Below are 24448 nucleotides of genomic sequence, written 5' to 3' on the forward strand. Positions count from 1 at the left end.
AACACATAGTAGGTCAACACAGGAGCACAGCAGGGCCTAGCACCTTCCCCCCGGCCAGAGGAGAGCCATGTGAGCTCACTGGGCCCTCCCAGGCACAGAACCAGTCAGATTTCCATCACCAGATGCTGACGCCCAGTGCTTCATTTACCTTCCCAGGTGACCATTGTTGAGAAAGCTGACAGCTCCAGTGTCCTGCCCAGCCCTCTGTCCATCAGCACCAAGAGCAAAATGACTTTCCTGTTCGCCAACCTGAAGGACCGTGATTTCTTAGTGCAGAGGATCTCTGACTTCCTCCAGAAAATGCCATCCAAGCAGCCAGGTGGCCACGGAGGGGGAAGGAAAGCCAGCACTGCGGACCCGGCCCCAGAGGTGAGAGAGCAGTGGGGTGGTGGCAGCAGTCAGGGCCAGGAGAAAAGCCCAGGCGGCTCTCAGCCTTGATGCAGGAGCCTGACCTCAGGGTGCCTGCTATGGGCCTCAAGTGGGAGGTCCCCCCAGGGTGCAGGACGAGAGCCTCACGTAGCCTGACTTGGGTGTCCCAGCCACACATGTGCTACCTGAGCTAACAGGCCCTTCTGCACCCCACCACACCTCCCCAGTATAACCCACCTGCCTCTAGCCCCATTCCATATAAGAAACTTTCTCTGGCTGGACCAGACAGCCTCATCTGGTCTGTCCAGCTTGGGTTTACTTATTGGTATTTCTCTGGTCGATCTTTAATCTTCCAGGGATTTTTACAGGGAAAAACTTCCTCTTTTTTTTAAGTTTTGTTTTTGGGGTTTTGTGTGTGTGTGTGTGTGTGTGTGTGTGTGTGTGTAGGAGGGGAAGATTTCCTTTTTAGAGACTTAACTTCAGTATCATCATTACACCAACAAAATTGACAGTAATTCCTTAATATCAAATACAGTTGACCTTTGAACAATGCAAGGGTTAGGGCGCTGACACTGCACATAGTCAAAAATCCTTGTAGAACTTTTGACTCCTCCAAAACTTAACTACTAATAGCCTCCTGTGGGCTGGAAGCCTTATTGATAAGCATAAACAGTTGATTAATGTATATATGTTACATGTACCATATACCACATTCTTACAATAACATAAGAGAAAATGTCATTAAGAAGATCATGAGAAAAGGGAAATATATTTACTGTATTTATCCTAAAGAGTCATGTGTAGTGAGCCTGCACACTCAGAACCTGTTGCTCAATGGTCAACTGTACTTGGATTCACATCTCCCCAAATGCAGACATACGTTTTACCATTTGCATGTTGACACTGAAGTACACATTGATATCTCCTAAATTCCTTTTTATCTGTAAATGTCTGCTACATCTCTCTTCTTGCAGTATTTTGCTGAAGGAACTGGGTCATTTGTGCTGTAGAGTATCTCACAGGCTGGTAGCCTTATAGCATCCCTCTGGAGGCTTTTACTCTGTTCCTCTGTCCCCTGTCTCCTGTAAGCTGGTCGGTGAAGAGGGAGACCCAGGTCAGAGTCAGGTTCAGTTGTTTGTATGTTTAGGGGGCAGGTCTACCTGGAGGCAGGATTGAGGAGCTAGGCTAACACCAGGAGCCATAGTCAACACCCAGTCATCTTGTCATGTGTTGTTACTGGTCCCTGTGTTGATCCGGTAATTCATCAGGGATTGCAAGGCGGTGGCACTCTACTGCTGTCATTCCTTCTGTTTGTGAGACAGGATACATCCCTAGAAAGAAACCCCCACTCCATCATCTTTGTGAGCTGGGATACATCCCTAGAAAGAAACCCCCCTGGGCAGCCCGGAGGACTCAGCAGTTTAGCACCACCTTCAGCCCAGGGCCTGATCCTGGAGACCCAGGATCGAGTCCCACGTCAGGCTCCCTGCATGGAGCCTGCTTCTCCCTCTGCCTGTGTCTCTGCCTCTCTCTCTCTCTCTGTGTCTCTCATGAATAAATAAATTAAATCTTAAAAACAAAACAAAACAAAACAAAAACGTCCATCGTCTACTTAGCTACCTGAGGAACAGTTCACATAGGAAAGGCAGAGGAAATCTTTTATCCTTGCTTCTATTCACCAGTTGTTAAAACAATGAGCTGGATTTCTCCAGATGTGATCGAGTCATTTGTTATGTTTATTTCGTAGTATAATTATGAATTCACAGATTTTGGCAGCTTGATATGTTTCAGTCCATGGCAGTCATTACCTTCATCCATCCTGTCTAGAGGGAGCCTATTGAGGTAGGCACTTGAGTCCTTTTGACACAACCCTGGCCATATTTGATCACTTCCTGGTATGACAAGAATCTGAGTTTGTGAAAACACTCCATGATTAGAAGAGTCCATATAAAAATCCAGTATCTGGCTTCTCTGGAAAAAGTAGCAGCCCTGGCATTATAGGGCCCACATTCCCATTGGGTGACCTTGGAGCCTGGTGGTGGCACATGCCCTCCAGCTCCCCAGAGCCCTGCCTGGTCTGGCCCACAGAGGCCTTTCTATTTTCCACCCCCACAATTGATGCTCAGTAAGTTATTAGTAGGTAAGGAATGGATGGGAAGGAACCAGACAGGATCTATTCATTGGAGACATTTTAAAAGGTTTATTAGAGGAAGTTGGGCTTGATCTGGATTTCAGGAGAGAGTGAGGTTGGGTTGCATGAAAAGGGATATAAGCAAGAATTTTGAGCTGCCCTTATGAGGCCCAACACCACAAATGACAGGGCCTGCCAGGCCAGAGTAAGCACAGACCCCGGGCCCCTTCTAAATGTTCACTGTTCACCCAACATGGTTTTTGAGTTTTGTTTTTTAAAAGATTTTTTAAATTAATTAACTTATTTATTTAGAAGGAGCCAAAGTGTGAGCAGGGTGTGGAGCAGAGAGAGAGGGACAAACAAACTCCCCACTGAGCAAGGAGCCCAAGGCAGGGCTTGATCCCACAATCCTGAGATCATGACCTGAGCCAAAACCAGGAATCAGATGCTTAACCGACTGAGCCACCCATGCACCCCCCACACACAACATATTTTTATTGCCTTTCCATTAGATGCCAGATGTTATCCCAGGCCCTGGGAATAGAGCAGTGAACAGATTAGACAGAATTTATATTCTAGTGAGAGAGCCAGACAATAAGCAAACATCTGAGATATGGCAGGTGATGATAAGATCAATGGATAAAAGTAAATCAGGATAAGGGAACCAGGGGGATAGGAGGGGCTCTGATCCTGTGGCATTTAAGCAGAAGCTTGAAAGAAGTAAGGAGACTTCTTGGCTTGACTTCATGGCCATGAAGTATCTGGGCAAAGGGTGTTGGAAGTACAAGGAATAGCAGGTGCAAAGGTCCAGAGGTAGGATCAGGCTTCACAGAGGCTACAAAGGCAAGTGAAGACCAAGGTAGAAGATGAGGTTAGAGAGGAAGCCTGGAAGCCTTGTAAGCACTTTAGCTTTGACTCTGAGTGAGATGAGAAGCCATTCGAGAGTTCTGAACAGAGGATCTGCACATGTTTTAATAGAATTACTCTGGCCGCTCAGTACAGAAGCCAGACGAAGCTACCGAGCACTTGAAAATGTGGCTATGCCAAACTGAAATGTGCCATAAACTCTGCACCAGAGGTTGAAGATTTACTATGAAAAAAGAGAATGTAAAAGATCTCAATAACTTTGAAATAATCATACATTGGCTATATTAGATTAAATAAAATGTGTGGTTAAGACTAATCTCACCAATTTTTCTCACTTTTTTTTTTAAAGATTTCATTTATTTATTCATGAGAGACACACAGAGAGAGAGGCAGAGACACAGGCAGAGGGAGAAGCAGGCTTCTTGCAAGGAGCCTGATGTGGGACTTGATCCCAGGACCCCGGGATCATGCCCTGAGCCAAAGGCAGACGCTCAACCACTGAGCCACCAGGAGTCGCTCTCTCACGCTTTTTTTTTTTTTTCTTTTTTTTCTCTTCTCGCTCACGTTTTTAACGTGGCTGCTAGAACATGTTAAATTCCAAATGCGCCTCTCATTCTGTTTCTCTTAGTGCTGGACTAGAGAGCTGCAAGAGTAGAGGCAGACAGGAGTTAGAAGGCTGGAAAAATAATCAGGACATGGAACAATAGAGCCTTGGTTGAGGATAGGAGCAGTGGAACTCGTGAGAAGTGCATTTTTTTAAAAATTGTGGTGAAAGGCACATAACCTAAAATTCACCATCTTAGCCTTTTTGAAGTGTACTGCTCAGTGGCACGAAGTCCATGCACATGTTTTGCAACCATCACCACCCATCCCCAGAACTCTTCCCATCTTACAGAACTGAAATATCAACTCCCCATTCCCCTCCTCACTGCCCCTGAGAACCACCACTCCTCTTTCTGTTTCTATGAATCTGACTGCTCTAGGGGCCTCATAGAAGAAGAATTATAGGGTATTTGTCATTTTGTGATTTTATTAGTATAATGTCCTCAAGGTTCGTCCTCTTGGTAGCATGTGTCAGGATTTCCTTCCTTTTTAAGGCTGAATAATATCCCATTGTATGTGTATACCATATTTGTTTATCGGTTCACCTTTTTTTTTTTTTAAGAGAGAGTGCTAGTGGGGAAGTGAGGGCAGAAGGAGAGAGAGAGAAAGGGAGATGGAGCCCAGCGCAGGACTCAGTCTCACAACCCTGAGATCATGATCTGAGCCAAGGAATTGGCCAGAAACCACCACAGAGGGCAGCCCCGGTGGCGCAGCGGTTTAGCGCCGCCTGCAGCCCAGGGCGTGATCCTGGAGACCCGGGATCGAGTCCCACGTCAGGCTCTTTGTATGATGCCTGCTTCTCCCTCTGCCTGTGTCTCTGCCTCTCTCTCTCTCTCTCTCTCTGTGTCTATCATGAATAAATAAATAAAATCTTTAAAAAAAAAAAAAAAGAAACCACCACAGAATACCTCCCACACCCCCGAGTGAGACTGCCCACTGAACAAAGGCCTCAGCAAGTGATGTTGAGGTACAACCAGTGACTTGGGGAGATTTCTCAGGCTCCACTTATGTTGTGTTGAGCCAACACAACATAACCACAGGAATCCACAAATAGGTGAAGGAAGATCAGATGCTCTAGGGCGGCCCACTCCCCTAAGGATCTGAAACACCCACTACAACCCCAAAAGGAAAGAGCCCTCCCTCCCTGAGGAAAATAAGACCTAGGACTGAACAGGGCAGGAACCCCGACGGGGCCTGAGGTGGGTGTGGTAAACAAGACAGAAGCTTCAGACACTAGAGGAGACAAATCAGTAAGTCCTGAGGGGAGGGAACTATACAGAGAGATACAGCAGAAGACAGAACCCACAAATGTTCAGTGCAGAAAGTTCCCCTGACCCACATCTCCCCAACACGTACATCATCCTCCTAAAGTACAGAAGGATTCACATCGTTCAAACATGAGCAACACAAGATTATGATCACACCCTATACAAAGGTATCACTGGGGGAAAAACGCAAACCAAGTGACCTTCCACACATCAGAACAGTATCCCCCAAAGCAGATGAGACCTGTACCCTAATATTTCAAAATGATCTAAAAAGATTAGAGAAATTATAGGAACTACTAAAGAATTATATAAATAAAATTTTTTAGAAAACTCAAACTGGCGCCTGGGTGGCTCAGTCAGTTGAGCATCTGCCTTCAGCTCAGGTCATGATCTCAAGGTCCTGGGATCGAGCCCCACATTGGGCTCCCTGCTCAGTGGAGAGCCTGCCTTTCCTTCTTCTGCCTCTTACCCTGGTTTGTGCTCTCTCTCACTCACTCTTTCTCTCAAATTAATAAATAAATAATCTTAAAAACAAAACTCAGAAACAAAGTGACCAGGCAACAGAAAAGAGAGTTGATAGGACTCAGTAAAGGTTTAGAAAAAACAATACACAAAAGTTTCAGATTCTCTGAGGTAGTCTGTTAAGCATCTGCCTTCGGCTCAGGTCATGATCTCAGGGTTCTGGAATCAAGTCCCACATCAGGCTCCTTGCATGGAGCCTGCTTCGCCCTCTGCCTAAGTCTCTGCCTCTGTGTCATAAATAAATAAATAGATAGATAGATAGATAGATAGATAGATAGATAGATAAATCTTTTTAAAAAGCCACACAAAACAAAAAGAGAAGACATAAAAAGCAGAATAAGCTCACCAATTGCCTCCTTAACGGAGAGTGAAAGTGTATCCCTGTATGTTGGCAGGAAAAACAGGCAGAGGGAGAGAAGGCTTACTCCCTAATTTCAGTATTGCCCAGGGGAGGGAATCCACAGGGTACTAGATATTAGGTTCGAGACCATTATCTAGAACATAGGACTAGATATTAGAACACTTCCCGACAAACTGAGGAAAAAACTTGAGGAGAAAAGGATACATTGAGAATTTTGTATAAAGGTCAACCGAGAAGAACAGGGCTCACTTTTCAGTTGAAGTTGAGCACATATTCTCTAAAGCACACGGGTCCAACATGGATGTGTAGCTCAGGGAGCAAGACGTGTGAGCGCTGCCCAGTGGCAGCAAGAAGTAGGCTTATAGGGATGGTGTGGCTTGATCCTGATCCAGTCAGCGGAGTAGGCAGTGGCCCAAGGAAGGTCCTGGAGGTGGAAGGGTGGGATTGGGGGCCAGAATGGAGGGACTGGACCTGTCCTGCGAGGCCACAAATACAGGGAACCTGGCCAATTGTTGTGGCTGTGATGGGCCTCAGCTTGTTCCCCTGGCTCGCTCAAACAGGAAGCCAAAGGTCCTCTTCAGCAGGAAGTGAGGTGGGCAGGTGGTTTGGGAGGTTTGACATGAAAGAATGGGAGGTTCCTGCAAGAACCGAAGGAACTGGCCCTGGGAAGTGCAGGACCCCCAGGCAAGGTGGCCCATGAGCTCACTGTCTCAGATGCATGTCACCCAGGCCACATCCTAGAGTCCATATCCATCTCCGGCACTGACAGTTTGATTCTCTGAGGTGCTCTCTGGCCTCACAAGCCATTTGTGCTCACAAGTCCATTTGTGTCCTGGTCCCTTTTGGGGATCCTCAGGCAGGAAGCAGAATCTGTATATCGGTCTGGGCTGGGGTTGTACCCGTGGATTGAGCAGTTTGTCATGAAAATTTATCATAGTGGACCCAAAATCCACTTCTGAAACATCCCCCAGGGGCAGAGGGATGATGGATGGTGGATGGGACCTAGCAGAGCTCTCTTCCTTTTTTTCTTTCTTTTTCCCCATTTTATTAAAAACCGCATCTCTGGGGTTAGATTGACATAAGCAGTATGCCATATATATTCAAAGAATACAGTTTGGAGGGTGTAACATGTATTCCCTGTGAAACTATCACCACAGCCAAGAAAAGCGTTCTCTTACCAGGAACGCAGAGAAGGTGAGGTCCTGCAGGAAGCCATCCAGTGCCCCTGTCCCTTGGAGGATGGGACCAGGGCCTAGGGCAGGGAGGGCACAGGATCAGAGATGACAGGACCCAGACTGGAGCAACAGGCATAGCATAGCTTACTGGCCCATAGGCCAAGAAGTCCACGCAGTCGGCCTCCCATCATCCCCACCAGACTGGGCTTCTTGCCGAGGGGGCGCTGTCCCAGGAGGTGTGTGGTACCGGGGTGCTGGTGGCAGCCTCTGCATCCTCCTTGGCTCATTCCAGCATTCCCTGCAGAGTCACCCCTGCATTTCCTTGGTGGCAACTGGGTGACATAGTACGTCCAACCCCTCCCTAACCCCAGAGGTAGGAAAAGCTAATCAGACCAGGGCTGTCTTCCTGGTTCTCAGTGGAGCTCCTAGAGTGTGAGGCCAAGATCAGAGAGAAATGTGCCCCCACAGAAAAATAGGGAGTGCTGGCAGAAGGGGAAGTGGATTCTGGGGAGCCAGTGACTGGCGTCCACCTGAGAGCAGTGCTGTTCCTGCCGGTGGGTACTCGAGGAGGGAGCTGAGGGGGGAACAGACAGAATGGGGGCCTGCTCTGTACCCCCTGCCAACCTTGGGCCAGAGGACAGGGTAAGCTCACCTGGAAGTCAGGTCACAGAGACAGGCAAAAAGCAGGGGGCAGATGTCAGGTGTCACCCACACTGTGTCTGAATGTCCACAGCCACCCTGTCAGTGCTTCCTGAAGAGATGGGTTTGCTAGGGGGAGGGGTTTCAGAAAACCAGGGGAAGAGCCCTGAAAGCCAGGGCTGCCCTGCAGACCCTCGTCTCTGATTCCTCCCTTCCCTTCTGCCAGCCCCATATTGTCCCCCTACCCCGGCACGTTCCCAGAACCATTCTGGGACCCATTTCTCTTGGCTTTTGGCCATCCGTGTGGTGGGAAAGCAGGTGCCTAGACTGCTACCCTGAGGCGGGGGAGATAGCCCATGGCAGGGCTGGTCTATAGGTGGGGACCCTTCCTCATACACTCAGTTCTGGCTGGAGGCCACACCACACTGTCAAGGAGCATCCAGCGTTGAACTGAGATGAGTGTCCAGAGCCAAGAGGTCATGAGGCCACGACAGGGTGCACCACATACCAGACACGTGGACCAGAGGAAGACAGAAACTTGAGTTTTTGGGGCAACAGCCAGCCGTCTGGAGCTCCTTCCTTGAAGGGCCCTTGAGGGCACAGTGGTCAGGTTGCCTGGGGGAGAGAGGACAGGAGAGGGCTCCTTCCCTGGCCCGGCAGTCATCAGGGCTCCCGCAGGACACAGATTACCTCAGTTAGGATTCTGTCCATCTGGAAAGGCCAGGGCAGGCCATCAGGCCAGAGCAGGCCAGGCCATCAGGCTCCAGTGTTGCCTGCCTCTGCTCCACTCTGGGGCTCTGCACTTGGGCTCTGCGGGGCCTGCTGCTCTTTCCTGAGAGTCCCTACCTGAGCCACAGCCTCCTGTGACTGGGGAGCTGTTGGCACCACCAGGCAGACCCAGGGTCTCCTGGCCCTGACATCACTGAGGGAGGACCTGGCAGCATGGGCCTCTGGTCCCATCCCCAAGAGACCAGCCAGTCTGAGTGGGTTGGTGAAGGGAAGAACGTGTTAAGTGGCCAGCCAGCCAGAGAGGAAGTAGGGGTACTGGGCCAGACCAGATACCTCCATGCTGGTTCACTCACTGGGTACATTCCCTTCTGTGTTGTATTTTTCAGCCCTCCCCGACACCTCCAGAGACGTCAGATCAGCTTGCCAGCCCCACCACACCCCTTGGCAGCCGCCAAAGCTCCAGCATACAGGAGGCACCGACCGCCTCCCAGGGTCTGCTTAAACTCTTCCAGGGGAACTCACCCATGGAGGACCTGGGGGCCAGGGGGGTAAGCCCAGAGCACGGACCCCATCAGCACACCTAGGCCTGGGAGGAGGCCAGGGCCAGCCTGTGGCACCCTGCCCACACACCACCTCAGGTCTTCAGGCCTGCAAAGGGCAGTGTCCAAGGACAGGGGCATCCTGCATGATCTGCTCGGCAGGACCAGTCACCCCAGGCTCCTGGCCTCTGCTCGGGTGCTCGTTTCTCTGATGCCCTGGGGGTGGTGCCCTGCTCCGCCCAGCCTGGGCCCCTGTAAACGTGCAGTGTAGATGGAGGTGGGCCCCGGCACACATTCCCAGACCCTGCTTGCTTCTCCCCCAGGCCAAGGAGAAGATGAAAGAAGAGTCGTGGAACATTCACTTCTTTGAGTATGGACGTGGTGTGTGCATGTACCGCACAGCCAAAACACGGGAGCTGGTGCTGAAAGGCATCCCCGAGAGCCTCCGCGGGGAGCTGTGGCTTCTCTTCTCTGGTGAGTTGCCTGGGCTTTGGCCCAGCACCCCAGGGCCTCTGTGTGAGAACTCCACTGACCCCAGGCTGGCCTGGAGCTGCCAGCCCTTTACAAGGCCAGAATGGGGCCTTCAGCTGTGAGGGGCCCATGCCAGGGTGGGCCACTGTCCTGGGGTGCAGACCTCAAGGGCGGGGCTCTGTCACCCAGATGGTACCTTCCCAGTTGCAATGAGTAGAAAGAAGGGGCCCCCAAGGTATCCTTTCCTCGGGACAGGCTCTGACAACATGCATGCCTTTGGCCATGTGGACAGTTTCACAAGAAAGCCCTTCAAACTTTGGTGGGCGACCCCTTCCAGGAGCAGTCACCAAGGAACCTTTGCCTCACACCTCCTCCTAGACTTGAGGGTCTCACTTCTCTGACATCTCCAGCCTGCCCCTTCACTGTCCCCAAAGTCCCAAAAGGAGGGGAGGAGGAAAGACAGCTGCCAGCTGTGTCTCCACAGGGGCCTGGAATGAGATGGTGACTCACCCCGGCTACTACGCCAACCTGGTAGAGAAGTCCACAGGGAAGTACAGCCTGGCCACGGAGGAGATAGAGCGAGATCTCCACCGCTCTATGCCCGAGCACCCTGCCTTCCAGAATGAGCTCGGGATCGCTGCCCTCCGGCGGGTGCTGACTGCCTATGCCTTCCGAAACCCCACCATCGGCTACTGTCAGGTAAAGGGGGTTAGCCGAGCCTGGAGACCGCATCTCGCACTGGCGGCTCACTCAACAGAGGCCTGAGTTGATGGTGCCCCGTTCCCCCTGGCAAAGCCTGACCACAGAGAGGTGTAACGAGAAATGATATCCACCACTCACTTTGCCCCTTGGCCTGTACTGCCTCCTGAACTGGGGCCTGGAGCCTTTGATTGCCTAGTGCGTCTGGTAAAATAACCATAGCATGCTAGGGTATGGCATGACATGAATGGTCGTGCAGCCATCCCCACGGTCCACCTCCAGAATTCTCATCTCACAAAACGGAAATTCTGTCCCCATTAAACAACTCCCCTGCTACTCCCACTTCTACTTTCCATCTCTCTCAACTTGCCTGCTCTGAGAACCTCATGTCCCCCAGTATTTATCTCTGTGACTGGCTTATTCATTAGTCCAAGGGCCTCAGGGCTCATTCCCATCACGGCACATGTCAGGATTTCTCTCAAGGCTAAAGCATATTCCATTCTGTGTACAAACCATACCTTGTGCACCTGTTTGCCTTCAGCGGGGCGCCTGCACGGCTTCTGCCTTCTGGCTCTTGTGAATAGCGCTGCCATGAGCACGCACGTGCAGCATCTGTTCCTGTCTCTACTTGCATTTCTTTTGAGTCTGTACCCAGGACTGAAATTGCTGGATCCTATGGCAATTCAACCTTTAATTTTATTATTTTTTTTGAAATTGCCATATTGCTTTCCACAGGCACAGCACCATTGTACATTCCCACAAGCAATGCATGCGCAGGGGTTCCACTTCCTCCATATCCTCGCTGCCTTGTTTTCTTGTCTTTGGATGATAGCTAACCTAATAGCGAGAGGGGCCTCTTTATCATGCTTTCAATTTGCATTTCCAGTAGCATTAGGTTTTACATCCAGTGACATTTCACCACCTCCTCCCCCCGACCCGGCCCAGACAGATGGCTTTCTACTTGCCTGAGACTGCATCTGGATTTCAGAGCAGCAGGCCACCCCCTTCAAGGCCACCCTCAGTACGGCCACTGTTCTGCATGACGAGTTATCAGTGCAGGGAAAGTTAGTGTGCTGGCTTTAGAGAAGTCTTAAGAGCATTTCCACCTTCAAAGCCTTTTTTTGTTTATTCATGAGAGACACAGAGAGAGAGGCAGAGACATAGGCAGACGGAGAAGCAGGCTCCCTACCGGGAGCCCAATGCAGGACTCAATCCCAGGACCCCAGGATCACTCCCTAAGCAGAAGGCAGACACTCAACCACTGAGCCACCCAGGTGCCCCAAAGCTCTTTTTCTTATGAGCCTTGCTATTGGCTGTCACGCAGGACTCACTTACACATCCGCCTGGTCCTGCATCTCAGCCCCCACACCAGAAACCACTCTGAAGAAGAGCCCCATGCTCATCTCCTCCTCAGCTTTCCAAGTGCCCCACTGGCTGGATCTGAGGGATCTGATGATGGGTTTTGTCAAACTGATTTCCTACAAATGGCCTTTTGGCAAATTGTCTGGAATTGGGTGGGATATTTTGCCGTTGTTGGACTTGCTTGTGGAGTGAGCCCTTGGGGGTAGGTTAGGGAGCCTCCCCTTGCTATCTCTGTGCCCACAGGCCATGAACATTGTCACCTCGGTGCTCCTGCTCTATGGCAATGAGGAGGAGGCCTTCTGGCTGCTGGTGGCCCTCTGTGAACGCATGCTGCCTGACTATTACAATACCAGGGTGGTAGGTGAGTGCCTGAAGCCCCGCGGCTCCCCCTGGGGGTGGCGGGCCTCCCTGTGTTGGGCTCTACACCCAGCACACACTCTGAGCTCTCAGGGGCCTTACGGATGTGAAGCAGGCCAAAGACAGTCACGGTTCCCATTCCACAGGTAGATAAGGAGGCCGAAAAATCACCACACAGCTAGAACGTGGAGAACCAAACACAGATCCCCCAGCCACCTTGCTCAGACTTTACGCAGCCTGTTAGTGGGTGCTGGCAGTGACAGAAGATGCTACACATTCAGTGGCCTTTAGAAGCCAGCCTGGGGCCTACATTCTCATCTATCTGACTCTCGAGATTTCCAGCCTCACAGCCCAAGCAGCTCTTACATCCCTGTGTCCCTACTACCCAGCCTTATCTACTGTGAAGCACAGCCAGTAGAGTCTGTGTTAAGTGGAAATGCACTGGCCAATGTATTTAATGACCTGTAATTAAGTCAGCTATTCAAAGATGTCCTACCCCTACCATTTGGTTTTGGGCATCTCCCCTCTTAGGCTCCTTTCATAATCACATCTGTTCACAAGCTTCAGGCCAGGACAAACAACAGCCACCAAGGTTCCTGTTTACTTTCGACACTTCTAGAAGGGAGAAATTTGGATTTCCCCAAAAGCAAATCCAAGCACAGTGAAATCAGCTCTTCTTTTCACCTAGTAGTTTTGGAAGCTGTAGCGTTTTTGTTTCTTATTTTCTCCACCACACACCCCCCACCCCAGCCCTCCATGTAAGCGGAGCTGGCAAGGGATCATCAGGTGGGCTTCCTTGCACTGCACTCAGGACCTGAGCCAGAAGCATGTGCTGACCCTTCACACGCCTTTGTCCTCTCCCTAGGGGCCCTCGTGGACCAAGGCATCTTTGAGGAGCTCACGAGAGACTTCCTACCCCAGCTCTCTGAGAAAATGCAGGACCTGGGAGTGATCTCCAGCATCTCTCTCTCCTGGTTCCTGACCCTCTTCCTCAGTGTCATGCCTTTTGAGAGCTCTGTGGTCATTGTTGACTGCTTCTTCTATGAGGGCATCAAGGTGATCCTGCAGGTGGCTCTGGCCATCCTGGATGCCAACACAGAGCAGCTGCTGGGCTGCAGCGACGAGGGTGAAGCCATGACCGTCTTGGGCAGGTGAGGGAGCCAGATTGCTGACCAGCACCCCCCACGGGTGGCAGAGCTCAGCCCCTCACCAGCCGTGGGCACTCCTCCCAGCAAGCACACTCCAGGGAGGCAGGAGAGAACCTCCTTTCTGTGGGGAGACAAAATGGCCCCAGGTAGTGATAGCTCTGGGAGCAGAGTAAATGGGTGATGGGCCAGAGCATGCTGGACTAAAGCACCCAGGGGGCAAAAGGTGGCTGGAGCAGCACAGCCTCCAGCCTCTAGCAAGGGCTGTATATCTACTCTTCTCTCAGAGCAGTTCCGACTGTGCCGTCCCCAGCTCAGCAACATCACTTCCTCTCACCATCACCTAGATAAAGGGGCCTGTGCTGGGCTTGCTCTGACAGCTGGATGGGCTGATACCTCCCTGTCATCCTGGCTGCCACCTCCGCCCTCAGTCTCCACATCCCATCCTCGCAGACTCTGGGATGCAGCCTCCTTCCACCACCCCCATTGCCTTGGTATTGGTCCACAGTACCCTCCCCACCCTGGGCCCTTGCTGCTTCATCACAGCTTTCCCTGTTCCTGCCAGCAGCATCCCATAGAGCTTATTCTGATCAGAATCTGACCCTGTGACTCCCCATGGCCCTAGTGGTTCTCTGGGCAAAGGAGCCAAGTCCCCCAGCCTGGCCTTCAAGCCCCTTACATACAAGACCCCCACCCTGCCCTGGCCTCACACAGGCCCAGGCTCTGAGCCCTGTACAGTCCTGCTGGCCATGTGTGGGTATTACCCCAGCCTGGAACACTCCTAGCCACCAGGACTGCCATAGGTACTGCCACCTGTCCTCTGAGCCTGCCCAGGACCATGTTATCCCTCCAACTGGGACAGACCTTTCTCTCCTGATATGGTAGGGTCAGGGAACCCCCAGAGGACACCCTGGCTTCCTAGAATTCATGCTCAGGCCTCATGAGGGGCAAGGCCTCTCTGCTACCTCCAGGGGGATCCCTGATTTGCCAGGGCACTGTCTGGGGCACACCTCTGTCCTCTGCCCCTGCAGAGTCCAGGCCTCATCTCCTGCCCTCCTGGAGGATGCTCTGTCCTTGGCACACTCATTTATTGACTGGGGGTCTAGGCAGATTAGGTCCCTCCACATCACTATTAGGACATCCCTATTGATAGTGGGGTTGCTTTAATCCTTCCAGATATCTGGATAATGTGGTCAACAAGCAGAGTGTTTCTCCTCCTATCCCACACCTCCATGCCCTGTTGACTAGTGGAGATGACCCTCCAGCAGAAGTGGACATTTTCGACCTCCTGAAGGTGTCGTATGAGGTCAGCACCCTGTGGGGCTGTCTGGCCAGCCTGCCCCATCTGGGTGTGTGGGTGTGGGTGGCTGTGGCCGGGGTGGGAGGGGGCAGTTCTCTGCTCCGTGGTTCTGCCTTCCTCACTGAATTACCTCTGGCCTGTAGAAATTCAGCAGCCTGAGGGCCGAAGACATCGAACAGATGCGGTTTAAACAGAGGCTGAAAGTGATCCAGTCCTTGGAGGACACGGCCAAGAGGAGCGTGGTATGGATGGGGCTGGCCTCCGGTGGCCTGCCACAGGTTGGCTGGCGGCGGGGTTGGGGTTTGGGGAGGGTGACCTGGGTGGCCTGCAGAGCGCCCCCTAGTGCTGCCTTGTGCAGTACTGGAGTCTGGGAGTGAAGGTGTGATTTTGAGTAAGTGGGCGAGGCCCATTCACTGTTTGCTGCTCTTGGGCTGGTCACTGCAAAGCTTCTCTGACACCCCAGGACCTGACGGCCACACGTCACTCTGCCTTGGGCTGAGCCCACCAGCCTGGTTTTGCCTCTGCCCCTCCACCCACCCAGCCCACTGTGCCTCTACCACAAGCTTTTGTCCTCCCCAACTCCGGAGAGAGAATTTACTGGGAAGTTCTAGGATGCCTTCCAAGGAGCAAGACAGCAGTCACTAAATGATTCCCCCTCACCCCAGGTCCCTGACTGGGGCTCAGGGCAGGAAGGCCCCCCGAGCCCTGACCAGGAAGGAACCTAGGCAGTGTGGACTGTGTAGCAGGATGGGTAAGCAGGGAGGTCCACATGTCCTTTCCTGAATGGACTGTCACCATGTGCTTGGTCAGCTGGTCCGTGTTAGCCTTTGTCCACATGGGGACTCTCTTAAAGACCTAGAACTCAAGAATCCATCCATACATGTGGTTTCTCTCTCCTAGGTCCGAGCTATACCTGGGGACATCGGTTTCTCAATTGAAGAACTGGAGGACCTTTACATGGTGTTTAAGGTGATAGCCAAGAGCAAGGGCAGGCCCAGTACCCTATCCTCGTCCCCTATGTGAGTCCTCGGTGCAGCAACCTGCTGCCAGAGGAGAAGTTGATTTAAAAGCATCCTCAGATGCAGGTACCACCAACCTCACATGGTAGAATTTAATCCTTCAGGCAGCTTAGGCTGCCTTAGACATTTTCTTAAGTGGCAGAAAATCCAATCAAGTTAGTTTACACAAGAGGGAATTCCTTGGCTCATGTTACTAGATAGTTTAGGAATTCACAGCTTCAGTCTTGGCTAGATCCAGGTGCTTAAACATCCTGCCAAGCTTCCTACCTCAGATGTCCTCTGGACTTCTCTTCCTACCAGAATGGCAGGAATGTCATCAGCAGTTCCAGGGTTGTCCTGTTCTCTCAGTGGAAAGAGCCTTTTCTTTCCAAGTGGTTTTAACAAAAAGTCCAGGGTTAATTGTTGGACTTAACTCAGATGCTATGGGAACAGGGGGGTGTTTATTGTTAAGCCAAATCTAGGCCCTGCACCCACCCCATAGCCTGAGGGTGGGACAGAAGGGGCGCTCCAAAAAATTTCAGATATTGTTAGAAGAAGAAGGGGGAAAGGGGTGACAAGCAGGCCGAAACAGTAAAGTCCACACTGCCTTTTCCGTTCTTGTCGGTTCCTGTCTGCCTCTGGTTTGGCACCCAGACCTGAGCCTTGTGGTCAGAACAGCGCAGTCAGGGCCTCTCACCTGCTGGGGCCAGCAGCGGCCAACAGCGGCCAGCAACCCTAGGGCTGTGTCTCAGCTCCCGTGTCTGTAAACATCAGAGGCTGATGGTACCAGTGTGGAAGGTTCTAGGACATGCTGAATCTGGCCCAGTGCTCCCCACCCTGGGATTCTAGGACTCAGAGGAGGAGGAAGGACACACTAACCAGCCTGGCTGTCCTAACGCCACGGGGACTGGGAGGCCTGGCTGTCTCACTGGGCTGTGCCCCCAGCAGGCCAAGCACCTGGCAAGTCAATACTGGGGGAGTGGCCGCCCCACAGCCGTGCGTCGGGACCCCAGCCTGCCCTACCTGGAGCAGTATCGCATTGATGCAGGCCAGTTCCGGGAACTCTTTGCCAGCCTGACACCCTGGGCCTGTGGCACCCACACGCCAGTGTTGGCAGGACGCATGTTCCGGCTCCTGGACGAAAACAAGGACTCTCTGATCAACTTTAAGGAGTTTGTGACTGGGATGAGTGAGTAGCCTCCGCATGCCAGCCCAATCAGCTGCTCCCACTGCAGCAGGAGCCTTAATAGGGAAAGGGCAGCTTTCCCACTGGGAACACATGGGAATCCTGTGGGGTCCTCCTCTCCACCTTCCCCTCCTCAGGTCGGGGCTGCTCAGGGTGGGTCTGCCAACACTGAGAAGGGCAGAGCTCAGGGGTGGGTGGGAGGCCTGGGGCTCACTCCAGGGACCTCTCCAGGAGAGAGGCTATGAGGAGGAACACACCAGAACCCATTGGAAGGGGATGGGCTCCAGTGTGGATTGCCTTCCACTACAGGTGGGATGTACCATGGGGACCTGACAGAGAAGCTCAAGGCACTCTACAAGTTGCACCTGCCCCCAGGTGAGAGCCTCGTCTCCCACTCACTGCCATGGGCCTCTCGCATTCAGAGCTAGGGCTGCAGCGCCCCAAGGCGCAGGCCTCCATGAGGTGCTGGGTGGGCCTCAGGCAGCCTAGTGGGAGGAGGCCAGAGCCCTTGGGCAGGGACGTAACCTAAGAGGCACGTTTCAGAGGACTAAGCCTGGCTGAGGGTGGGGACCCAGGTGGAGCACAGGGCAGCTCCTGTTTATCCCCGGAGGTCAGCTTGGGGGAACCCCCGAGGCCCTCCAAATGGCCTGGGTAGCCCTTTTGTGCAGTCATGAGCAGGGCCCATTCTCCCCTGGCTTCTCTACACTGTACCTGTACTTCCTGGAGACACTGAGAGGCTGCAGGGTTGGGGGTGAAGAGTGACTGGCAGCTGACCTTCAGACAGGCTGGATCCCTTGGTCTGTGGGTTTTCCGCCGTGTGGGCCCAGCTCACCCTGCCCAGCCAGGGTAGCCACACAGAGAGTTCTCTAAGATGACGTGATCTCCTTTTCATAGGGAGAAACTGAGACTTAGGGGAGAATTCTACCCCTGGGTGCTCTGCTCAGGGGTGGAGCTGCCCTGGGTCCCTGCTGCTGTTCTCGAACTGCCCCCAGGTCAGCGGCTGCCTCCAAGTGGGTGGAATGGTTTTTTGACCACTGGTGCTGTGCGCACCCCAGAGGCTGTCACTTGACTGGCCTGGAATGCAGTTTTAAAGCTCCCCGAGGTGGTTCTGTGCAGCCAGAACCGGAATACCCAGGCCTTGATGTAGGTGTTCTCACCTGTAGCTCATTTTCCCCCCGTAATTCAACAAAGAACAGTGGCCTCAGGGATGCCTCTAGGGAAGGTGGGTAACAACCACCTCCAGCTCTGCTCAGGGCAGGGCCTGTGTTGGGCAGACCCCACTGGGCTGCACTTCTACAGGTGAGGGCACATGGGGCTCCTTCACCAACTCCCAGCCACATCTGTCTGCCCTGCCTCACCCAGGCCCCACACCCTGCGCCTCCCCCAAGTGCCACCTATTCAACCCCTGTCAGCGCAAACCCCCCGCCCCGCCGCTTGCACTGGGGAGAATAGCCCCCCACCCAGAACCACATGGATCCGAAATCCTGGGGACGACCTAATCACAAAAAATGTACCAAAGGTGTAGAATAGGCACAAGATGCATAAAGTGAATAAGTCCATTGTGTGTGGCTGATCCCTGCATGTGTCCTGGGGGACCTCGTCCCTAAAGGATGCTGTGCCTCACACCATCAGGGCAGGAAGAAGGCAGGCCACTCCCTGGACCCCCAGCTGCACTCACCGGGCTTTTTGATGGGGTATGTATGACATTTGTAAGCACAACGTAAAAGTCAGGGAAGGAACAATACCCAGGGTCAGTGGTCATCATTACCCCTGTGACCCCACACTGCACCATGGGCCCTGACAGTAGTGGTGAGGCAGGCCACGCAGGGAGCCAGGACTCGGGAGGTATGCTCTGGTGAGTCCCATTGTGTTCTCCTGCCCTCACTCGCCTTTCTTTCTGAGCATAGCCCTGAGCCCGGAGGAGGCCGAGTCGGCCCTGGAAGCAACCCATTACTTCACCAAGGACAGCTCCTCTGAAGGTGAGCACTGCTGTCCTGGGGGCCGTGCGTGGCCTGGGGCCCTGCAGCTGTGCAGTCGTGCTGTGGGCTTGGGGAGTGTGCTGTGTCAGGGGGACGGCCACTGCCTCTCTGTGGAAGGGCCTCCGGGGGTGTTCTCACTCCTGTTTCTCTTGTCTCTGCCTCCTTCCTGGACCTTGGCCTCTCCCTCCCTCTCTTCTGCGCTCTTCCTGTGCTCTCCCAGCATCTCCTCTGGCCTCAGATCTGGACCTTTTCCTGCCCTGGGAGGCTCAAGGTCAGTCCTTGGGGGGCAGGGGCACCTGCTTCATGCTGGGCTGCGTCTACCTAACACCCCACCCCCACCCCCTGCATGGTCAGGGGGTCTGGACATACTTGGTCCCAGGGATGCCTCCTGTGTGAATGAGTCCTGAGGAGGACCCAAGAGCAAGCCGCAGCTTACCAGGGAGGAGAGAAGCAGTTTCTGTGCTTGTCAGCGGGGAGCAGGTAGTAAATGCAGACACATGGCACAGTGGGCATCGCACAGGAGTGTCAGCATTCCATGTCACACTCATGGGAAAAAGTCCAGACGCCATCATGACAACAGTGTCAAATGGTTCTGGTGGAGGTGGAGGTGGATGCTTTCCCTGTAAAGTGTTCTCGTGGTCGGCATGGCTCTTCCATTACAGGAAAATACATCTGTCATGCCTTTTTGAAGACATTCTTGGGCTACGTGTAAAGCCCATTGGGGACATTCGATGCAGGGTGATGGGGCATTCTGGGCCTGGGTCTGGCAGCGGAGCTGGTAGTATATAAAGTCCTTACAAAACTGACCAAACCCCCAGCCTGTAAGTTCTTGTGGCAGATAACACACACCAAGGACAACATACACCCAAGAGAGAAAACATATCAAGCATACGCGAGGCGGTTCTGCTGGCCATGTCAAAAGGCTGGATTGGAACTTGATAGGAAGCTTGAGGGCCTTGATTTCAGGGGCACAAACTGAAGAAGCAGATGCTTCTCTTACACTCAGAATCTGGGAAAATCAGGGACACTTGAGGCTCTTCCCAGTGGCTTCCCATTAAGGCCAGGGACTAGTGGGGGAGAGCCCTATGCCTGGACCCCACGTAGCCCCAGATGGCGAGTCTCCCCTCTGCAGCAGAGAGCCTGAGCCCAGAGAGGTGCGCCCTTCCCTGCCACTGCACAGCCCAGGGTGCTACCACCACTAGAGGTCCCCCAGTGGCCCTACCGGCCCAAGGTCTGGGAAAACTGGGCAGCCTGCTGGGCCCCATGTTCGTTGTCCCCAGAGGACACACGGTGCAGGCCAACTCCAGCAAGTGTGCAGCTGTAAGAAACCCAGTACCTGGCACAGAATTCAAGTCCATAAAATTCTTCATCAGTGCGGCAGTCAGGTGTGGGTCGAAGTGATCATCAGGACTGCCTTCAGTTTGACCCTTTCTAACAGAAACTACAGAAATTAGTCCTCAGGCTTTTTCTCCCTACCGTGCGTATGTTATTCACTTCAACACCGCGGGCCGAGGCTTGTAATCCTTTGGCAGAGAGGCAGGAGGGTTTGGTGGCACTTTGGGTCCCTGTAACCAGGTGCAAAGCATCAGCGCAGGGCTTCTACGGGAGAACAGACCCATCTGCTCACAGGCCTCCGTGGTTTGCGGTTGTAACACAAGAATGTTCTCTGTGTACTTTCCCCTTTTTTCGGTTGTCCAGAAGCACTGCAGCAGGAAGAGCAAGAGGGAAGCAGAAATGAGGACGTCCAAGAAAAGAGAGGAGGTACAGGCAGACCAGTGTGGCCAGTGCTCACGCACATCCCGGGTTGATGGGGTCTGTGCAGGCCTCCCTCCCAGGGAAATGGCAAACACGGCCTCTGCTGCCAGAGGAAGCCCCTCTCAGCCCCAGACCTGACTCTCCTAGCTGTGAATACCAACCCACCACCACCTCCCTCTAGGAGCCCAGCCTGTCCCTCTCCTGCCACCCTCTCATCAACCTCCATGTCCTTTCAAACCTACTTTAGTGTAATAACTCAGGGGAGACATCTGGGTGCTCTTCCCATCACCACCTCCCCAGATACTGGGGTGTTTTGTAAGCGGGCCCCAGTAACCCCATGCCAGACAGCCCCCAAACCCACTCACTGCCTGCTCCTGGCCCCAGCTCTGTCTCTGACTTGACAGATCTTTTTTCTCCCAACTCACAGAGGAGAAGGGGACCAGCCCTCCCGACTATCGGCACTACCTTCGCATGTGGGCCAAAGAGAAAGAGGTTCAGAAGGAGACCATTAAGGATCTTCCCAAAATGAACCAGGTAAGCCCATTCAGAGCCCCCCTTGAACAGACATTTCCAAGGCTGGGTTCCCCGGACCCAAAAAGCTCCCTACCGTCTCTCCCAAAACCCCTGAAAGGGTGGAAATTCTCCTGCCTGCCTCCAACACCTGCTAGTCAGAGTCAGGGATGATTCCAGAGGGACAGGAGTCCACTTGCTTTGGAGCCAACTCCTGGTGATGACTTGTTCACATTTAATTGGGATCCATCCACTAGAATAGCTGTAGAGACTCACATGACCCCTCTTACAAGACAGCCTCACAGCACTCCTGTTCCTCCCCAGGGCCGGGCACAGGCAGGCGTCAGACCCCCCCCATCCCCCACAGCTAACCCAGGCCGTGTTTGCTTGTCCTCACCATCTATTCTGATCAAAGATGTACGAAACTCAAAGTGATTCCAAAACACACTGAAGAAGTCCTTCAGTAGCCACCGACCGGGTTTGGAAAGTCATGGCAGAAATCAGTGTGGCTCTGCTAGCAGAGTGGACTTAGGGGCAGGGGAGAGACTATGCTCAAAGTAAAGGCAGTTGGAAAAGAAAGCTCTTCTGAGGCTGTGTGATATCGGTCAAGTCAGCTTCCCACTCTGTGTCTCAGTGTCCCAGTCTGTGACGTGGGTGTAACAAGGCACAGGTGTACAGACAGCTAACAAGACTACAGAGCACGGGCAGTCTGGCTGATCTGAGGTCAGGCTGACCCATCTTCTCCCATCTCCCTGACCTTTTTTCTGTGTTTCGTCTGAAAAGGAACAGTTCATTGAGCTGTGCAAGACACTTTACAATATGTTCAGCGAGGACCCCATGGAGCAGGACTTGTACCATGCCATCGCCACGGTGGCAAGCCTGCTGCTCCGCATCGGTGAGGTGGGCAAGAAGTTTTCGGCGCAGCCGGGCAGGAAGCCCAGGGATGGTGTGCCCGAGGAGGACGAGCCCGTGGCCACTGAACCCCCACAGGACCCAGCCCCAGAGCTTCAGCCCCCAGCCACAGGGGATCCCCAGGCCAAAGCCGGGGGAGACACCCACCTCGGGAAAGCTCCACAGGAGAGCCAGGTGGTGGGCGAAGGGGGCAGCGGCGAGGGCCGGGGCTCCCCCTCCCAGCTTCTGTCGGACGACGAAACCAAAGACGACATGTCCATGTCCTCCTACTCAGTGGTCAGCACTGGCTCCCTGCCATGCGAGGACCTGGCTGACGACACGGTGCTGGTGGGCGGGGAGGCCCGCAGTCCTCCAGCCACCGCCCGCTATGGCGGCGCTGTAGACACAGACTGGTGCATCTCCTTTGAGCAGATCCTGGCCTCCATCCTGACGGAGTCCGTCCTGGTGAACTTCTTTGAGAAGAGGGTGGACATCGGACTCAAGATCAAGGAGCAGAAGAAGGTGGAGAGACAGTTCAGCACCTCCAGCGACCTCGAACAGTCTGGAGTTTCAGGCTGACAGGGACCTGGCCTGTCTCTCTGCTTCCCCCTCCCCCTTCGTGTTCTCTTTTCTCCTTAAGGACGCACCCCTCTTGCTCTCCCCAGACGCAGTCAGTTGTGAATGGAAAAAAGGCTGAATGGCCACAGCTGGGTCCCCTCATGCCCTGCTTCATGGGACCACCTTGGTCCCATGCAGTGTCAGAGGCCGTCCATCCTGGCCTGCTTGCCCAGTGCCTCCGTGCCCCATTCTGTAGCCAGGCTACCCTGCTCCTTCCACTTCTAAGAAGATGGGAGGGTACCCTGCAGCTGAGTACTCCTGGGGGAGAGGAGGGCTGCAGCTGAGTACTCCAGGTGGGGGTGGGGGTCGGTGGGGAGCTTTCCTGCCATTTGGCACCAGGCAGCGAGTCTCATGCCTGTTGAGCATCAAGGTGGTGGGAACTTCAAGGTGCTTTCTGGAAGCCCCTGAGCCCAAGCCCCTGGCCAAGAGACACAGGCAGGAAGTGTCTAGAGCACCAGGGCAGGTGCCACACAGGCGTTACTCGAAATGCTCTTTCAGCTCATCAGCCTCACCATTAACCTTAAAAGCACATCCCTCAGGTCCTGATCTATTTCCTTGTATTCATTTCAGTTGGCTGAAGATCACACTGTGCTCAATGCCTTAATAAACCCCTGAAAGAACTCGATACCATACTGCGTGCAGAGCCTTAATGGGGCCTCAGCTATGGCTTGGGCTTCTGGCTTCTTCCCAGGCAGTTGGGCCCCCAGGCCATGTTCCAGACGTTCTGGGCACTCAGACCTCCACAGGGGTAGGGCTTCGGGGCCCTCAGGAAGAATGAGGACACAGAAGGTGCTGATGCAGACCCGGTAGGGCCTGAACTGACCTTTGCCGATGGGGGCAGTCCCAAGCTCCACAGGTGCAAGCAGCCTGGGCCCCCGTGGGTGCAGGGGTGTGGTTGGGCCTGGGCTGCAGCATGTGCTTGGGGCAAGTTGATGTGGGGCCGCAGGTAGCAGACTGAACCATGAGCACCCCCTAGCTTTGGGACAAGAGCTGATCCTTGATGTCTGGCATTCGCCTTCCTTCCCATCCCTACCACGTGGGTAAGGATAAGTCCTGGGGCTGGGCTTTTTTCCCTCATTTTGTAAGTAGGCTCCCTACCCAGCATGGAGCCCAACATCGGGCTTGAACTCACGACCTTGAGATCAAGACCCTAGTTGAGATCAAGAGTCTTATGCTTAACTGGCAGAGCCACGCAGGTGTGCCCTGTGTTTGTTTTTTCTTTTAATTTAGTAGCTTATTGAGGTATAATTTATATGCTATAAAATTCACTTGTTTTGAGCTATATTTCAATGATTTTGAGTAAATTTATAGAGTTGTGCAGCTGTCCCCATCATGCAATTTTAGAGTACTTCCATCACCTGAGAAAGACCCTCCCACCTACGTGCAGCCAATCCCCATTCCCACCCAGCTCCAAGGAACCACTAATTTACTTTCTATTTATAGGTTTTATGGCTGGTGTTTTAAATGACAGTCTCTGTGATTTTACCCTGTTCACAACTGCTGGTTCACATCTCAATAAATGTGGCGAAAAAACATCAAGGAAACTGAATAACTGTTTGCTTAACAACAACAAAAAAAATGTCATTAACCAATGTAATTTCCTTTCTAGGATTTATACAAACTGACCACACACTTTGCCATAAAGTAATTTCAAAGGGTTCATATCCAAAAGACTGCATTTTTGGCCATAATGAAATTAAGTAAATATCTATGTAACAACCTCATAAAGTTGGCAGTTTAAAGTCTTAAGTTGATTGTAATCAATTAGATGTAAATAAAGCGAAATTTGGATAAATGTTTTCTATATCACATAGAAGTCTAAATGTGACAATGTGCCGAAGAAATTAAACAAGAATATGATACAGTAATCTAGCCTTTCATATGACAAAAGAATGGATAGTACGAATAAAGCTTTAAAAATATTTTTCTTCTGTAAGTAAACACAATTCTATATTTTAAAACTGCTTACCAAGT

At 52.8% G+C, this 24448-nt stretch overlaps 1 protein-coding gene across 5 annotated transcripts in view; it reads left to right on the forward strand.

Annotated features, from left to right (window-relative positions):
• The window catches only part of TBC1D9B (TBC1 domain family member 9B), a 41974-nt gene extending 17705 nt beyond the window's left edge, over positions 1-24269 (forward strand). The window contains exons 7-22 of one of the 5 annotated variants that reach the window (XM_077911130.1): positions 157-369; positions 9051-9212; positions 9527-9677; positions 10159-10373; positions 11979-12096; positions 12958-13243; positions 14414-14543; positions 14681-14779; positions 15438-15506; positions 16484-16724; positions 17031-17096; positions 18629-18700; positions 18921-18971; positions 20402-20461; positions 20883-20989; positions 21749-24269. In XM_077911130.1, coding sequence (XP_077767256.1) covers positions 157-369; positions 9051-9212; positions 9527-9677; positions 10159-10373; positions 11979-12096; positions 12958-13243; positions 14414-14543; positions 14681-14779; positions 15438-15506; positions 16484-16724; positions 17031-17096; positions 18629-18700; positions 18921-18971; positions 20402-20461; positions 20883-20989; positions 21749-22435 — 2727 coding nt within the window. In that variant the 3' untranslated portion in view covers positions 22436-24269. Of the gene's footprint in view, positions 1-156; positions 370-9050; positions 9213-9526; positions 9678-10158; positions 10374-11978; positions 12097-12957; positions 13244-14413; positions 14544-14680; positions 14780-15437; positions 15507-16483; positions 16725-17030; positions 17097-18628; positions 18701-18920; positions 18972-20398; positions 20462-20882; positions 20990-21748 lie in introns of all 5 variants that reach the window. The other 4 variants (XM_077911131.1, XM_077911129.1, XM_077911133.1 and 1 more) reach the window with 4 other exon arrangements.
• Positions 24270-24448: the final 179 nt, after the last annotated feature.

This window comes from Canis aureus, chromosome 10 (assembly GCF_053574225.1).
Source record: "Canis aureus isolate CA01 chromosome 10, VMU_Caureus_v.1.0, whole genome shotgun sequence".
Taxonomy (NCBI): Eukaryota; Metazoa; Chordata; class Mammalia; order Carnivora; family Canidae; genus Canis; species Canis aureus.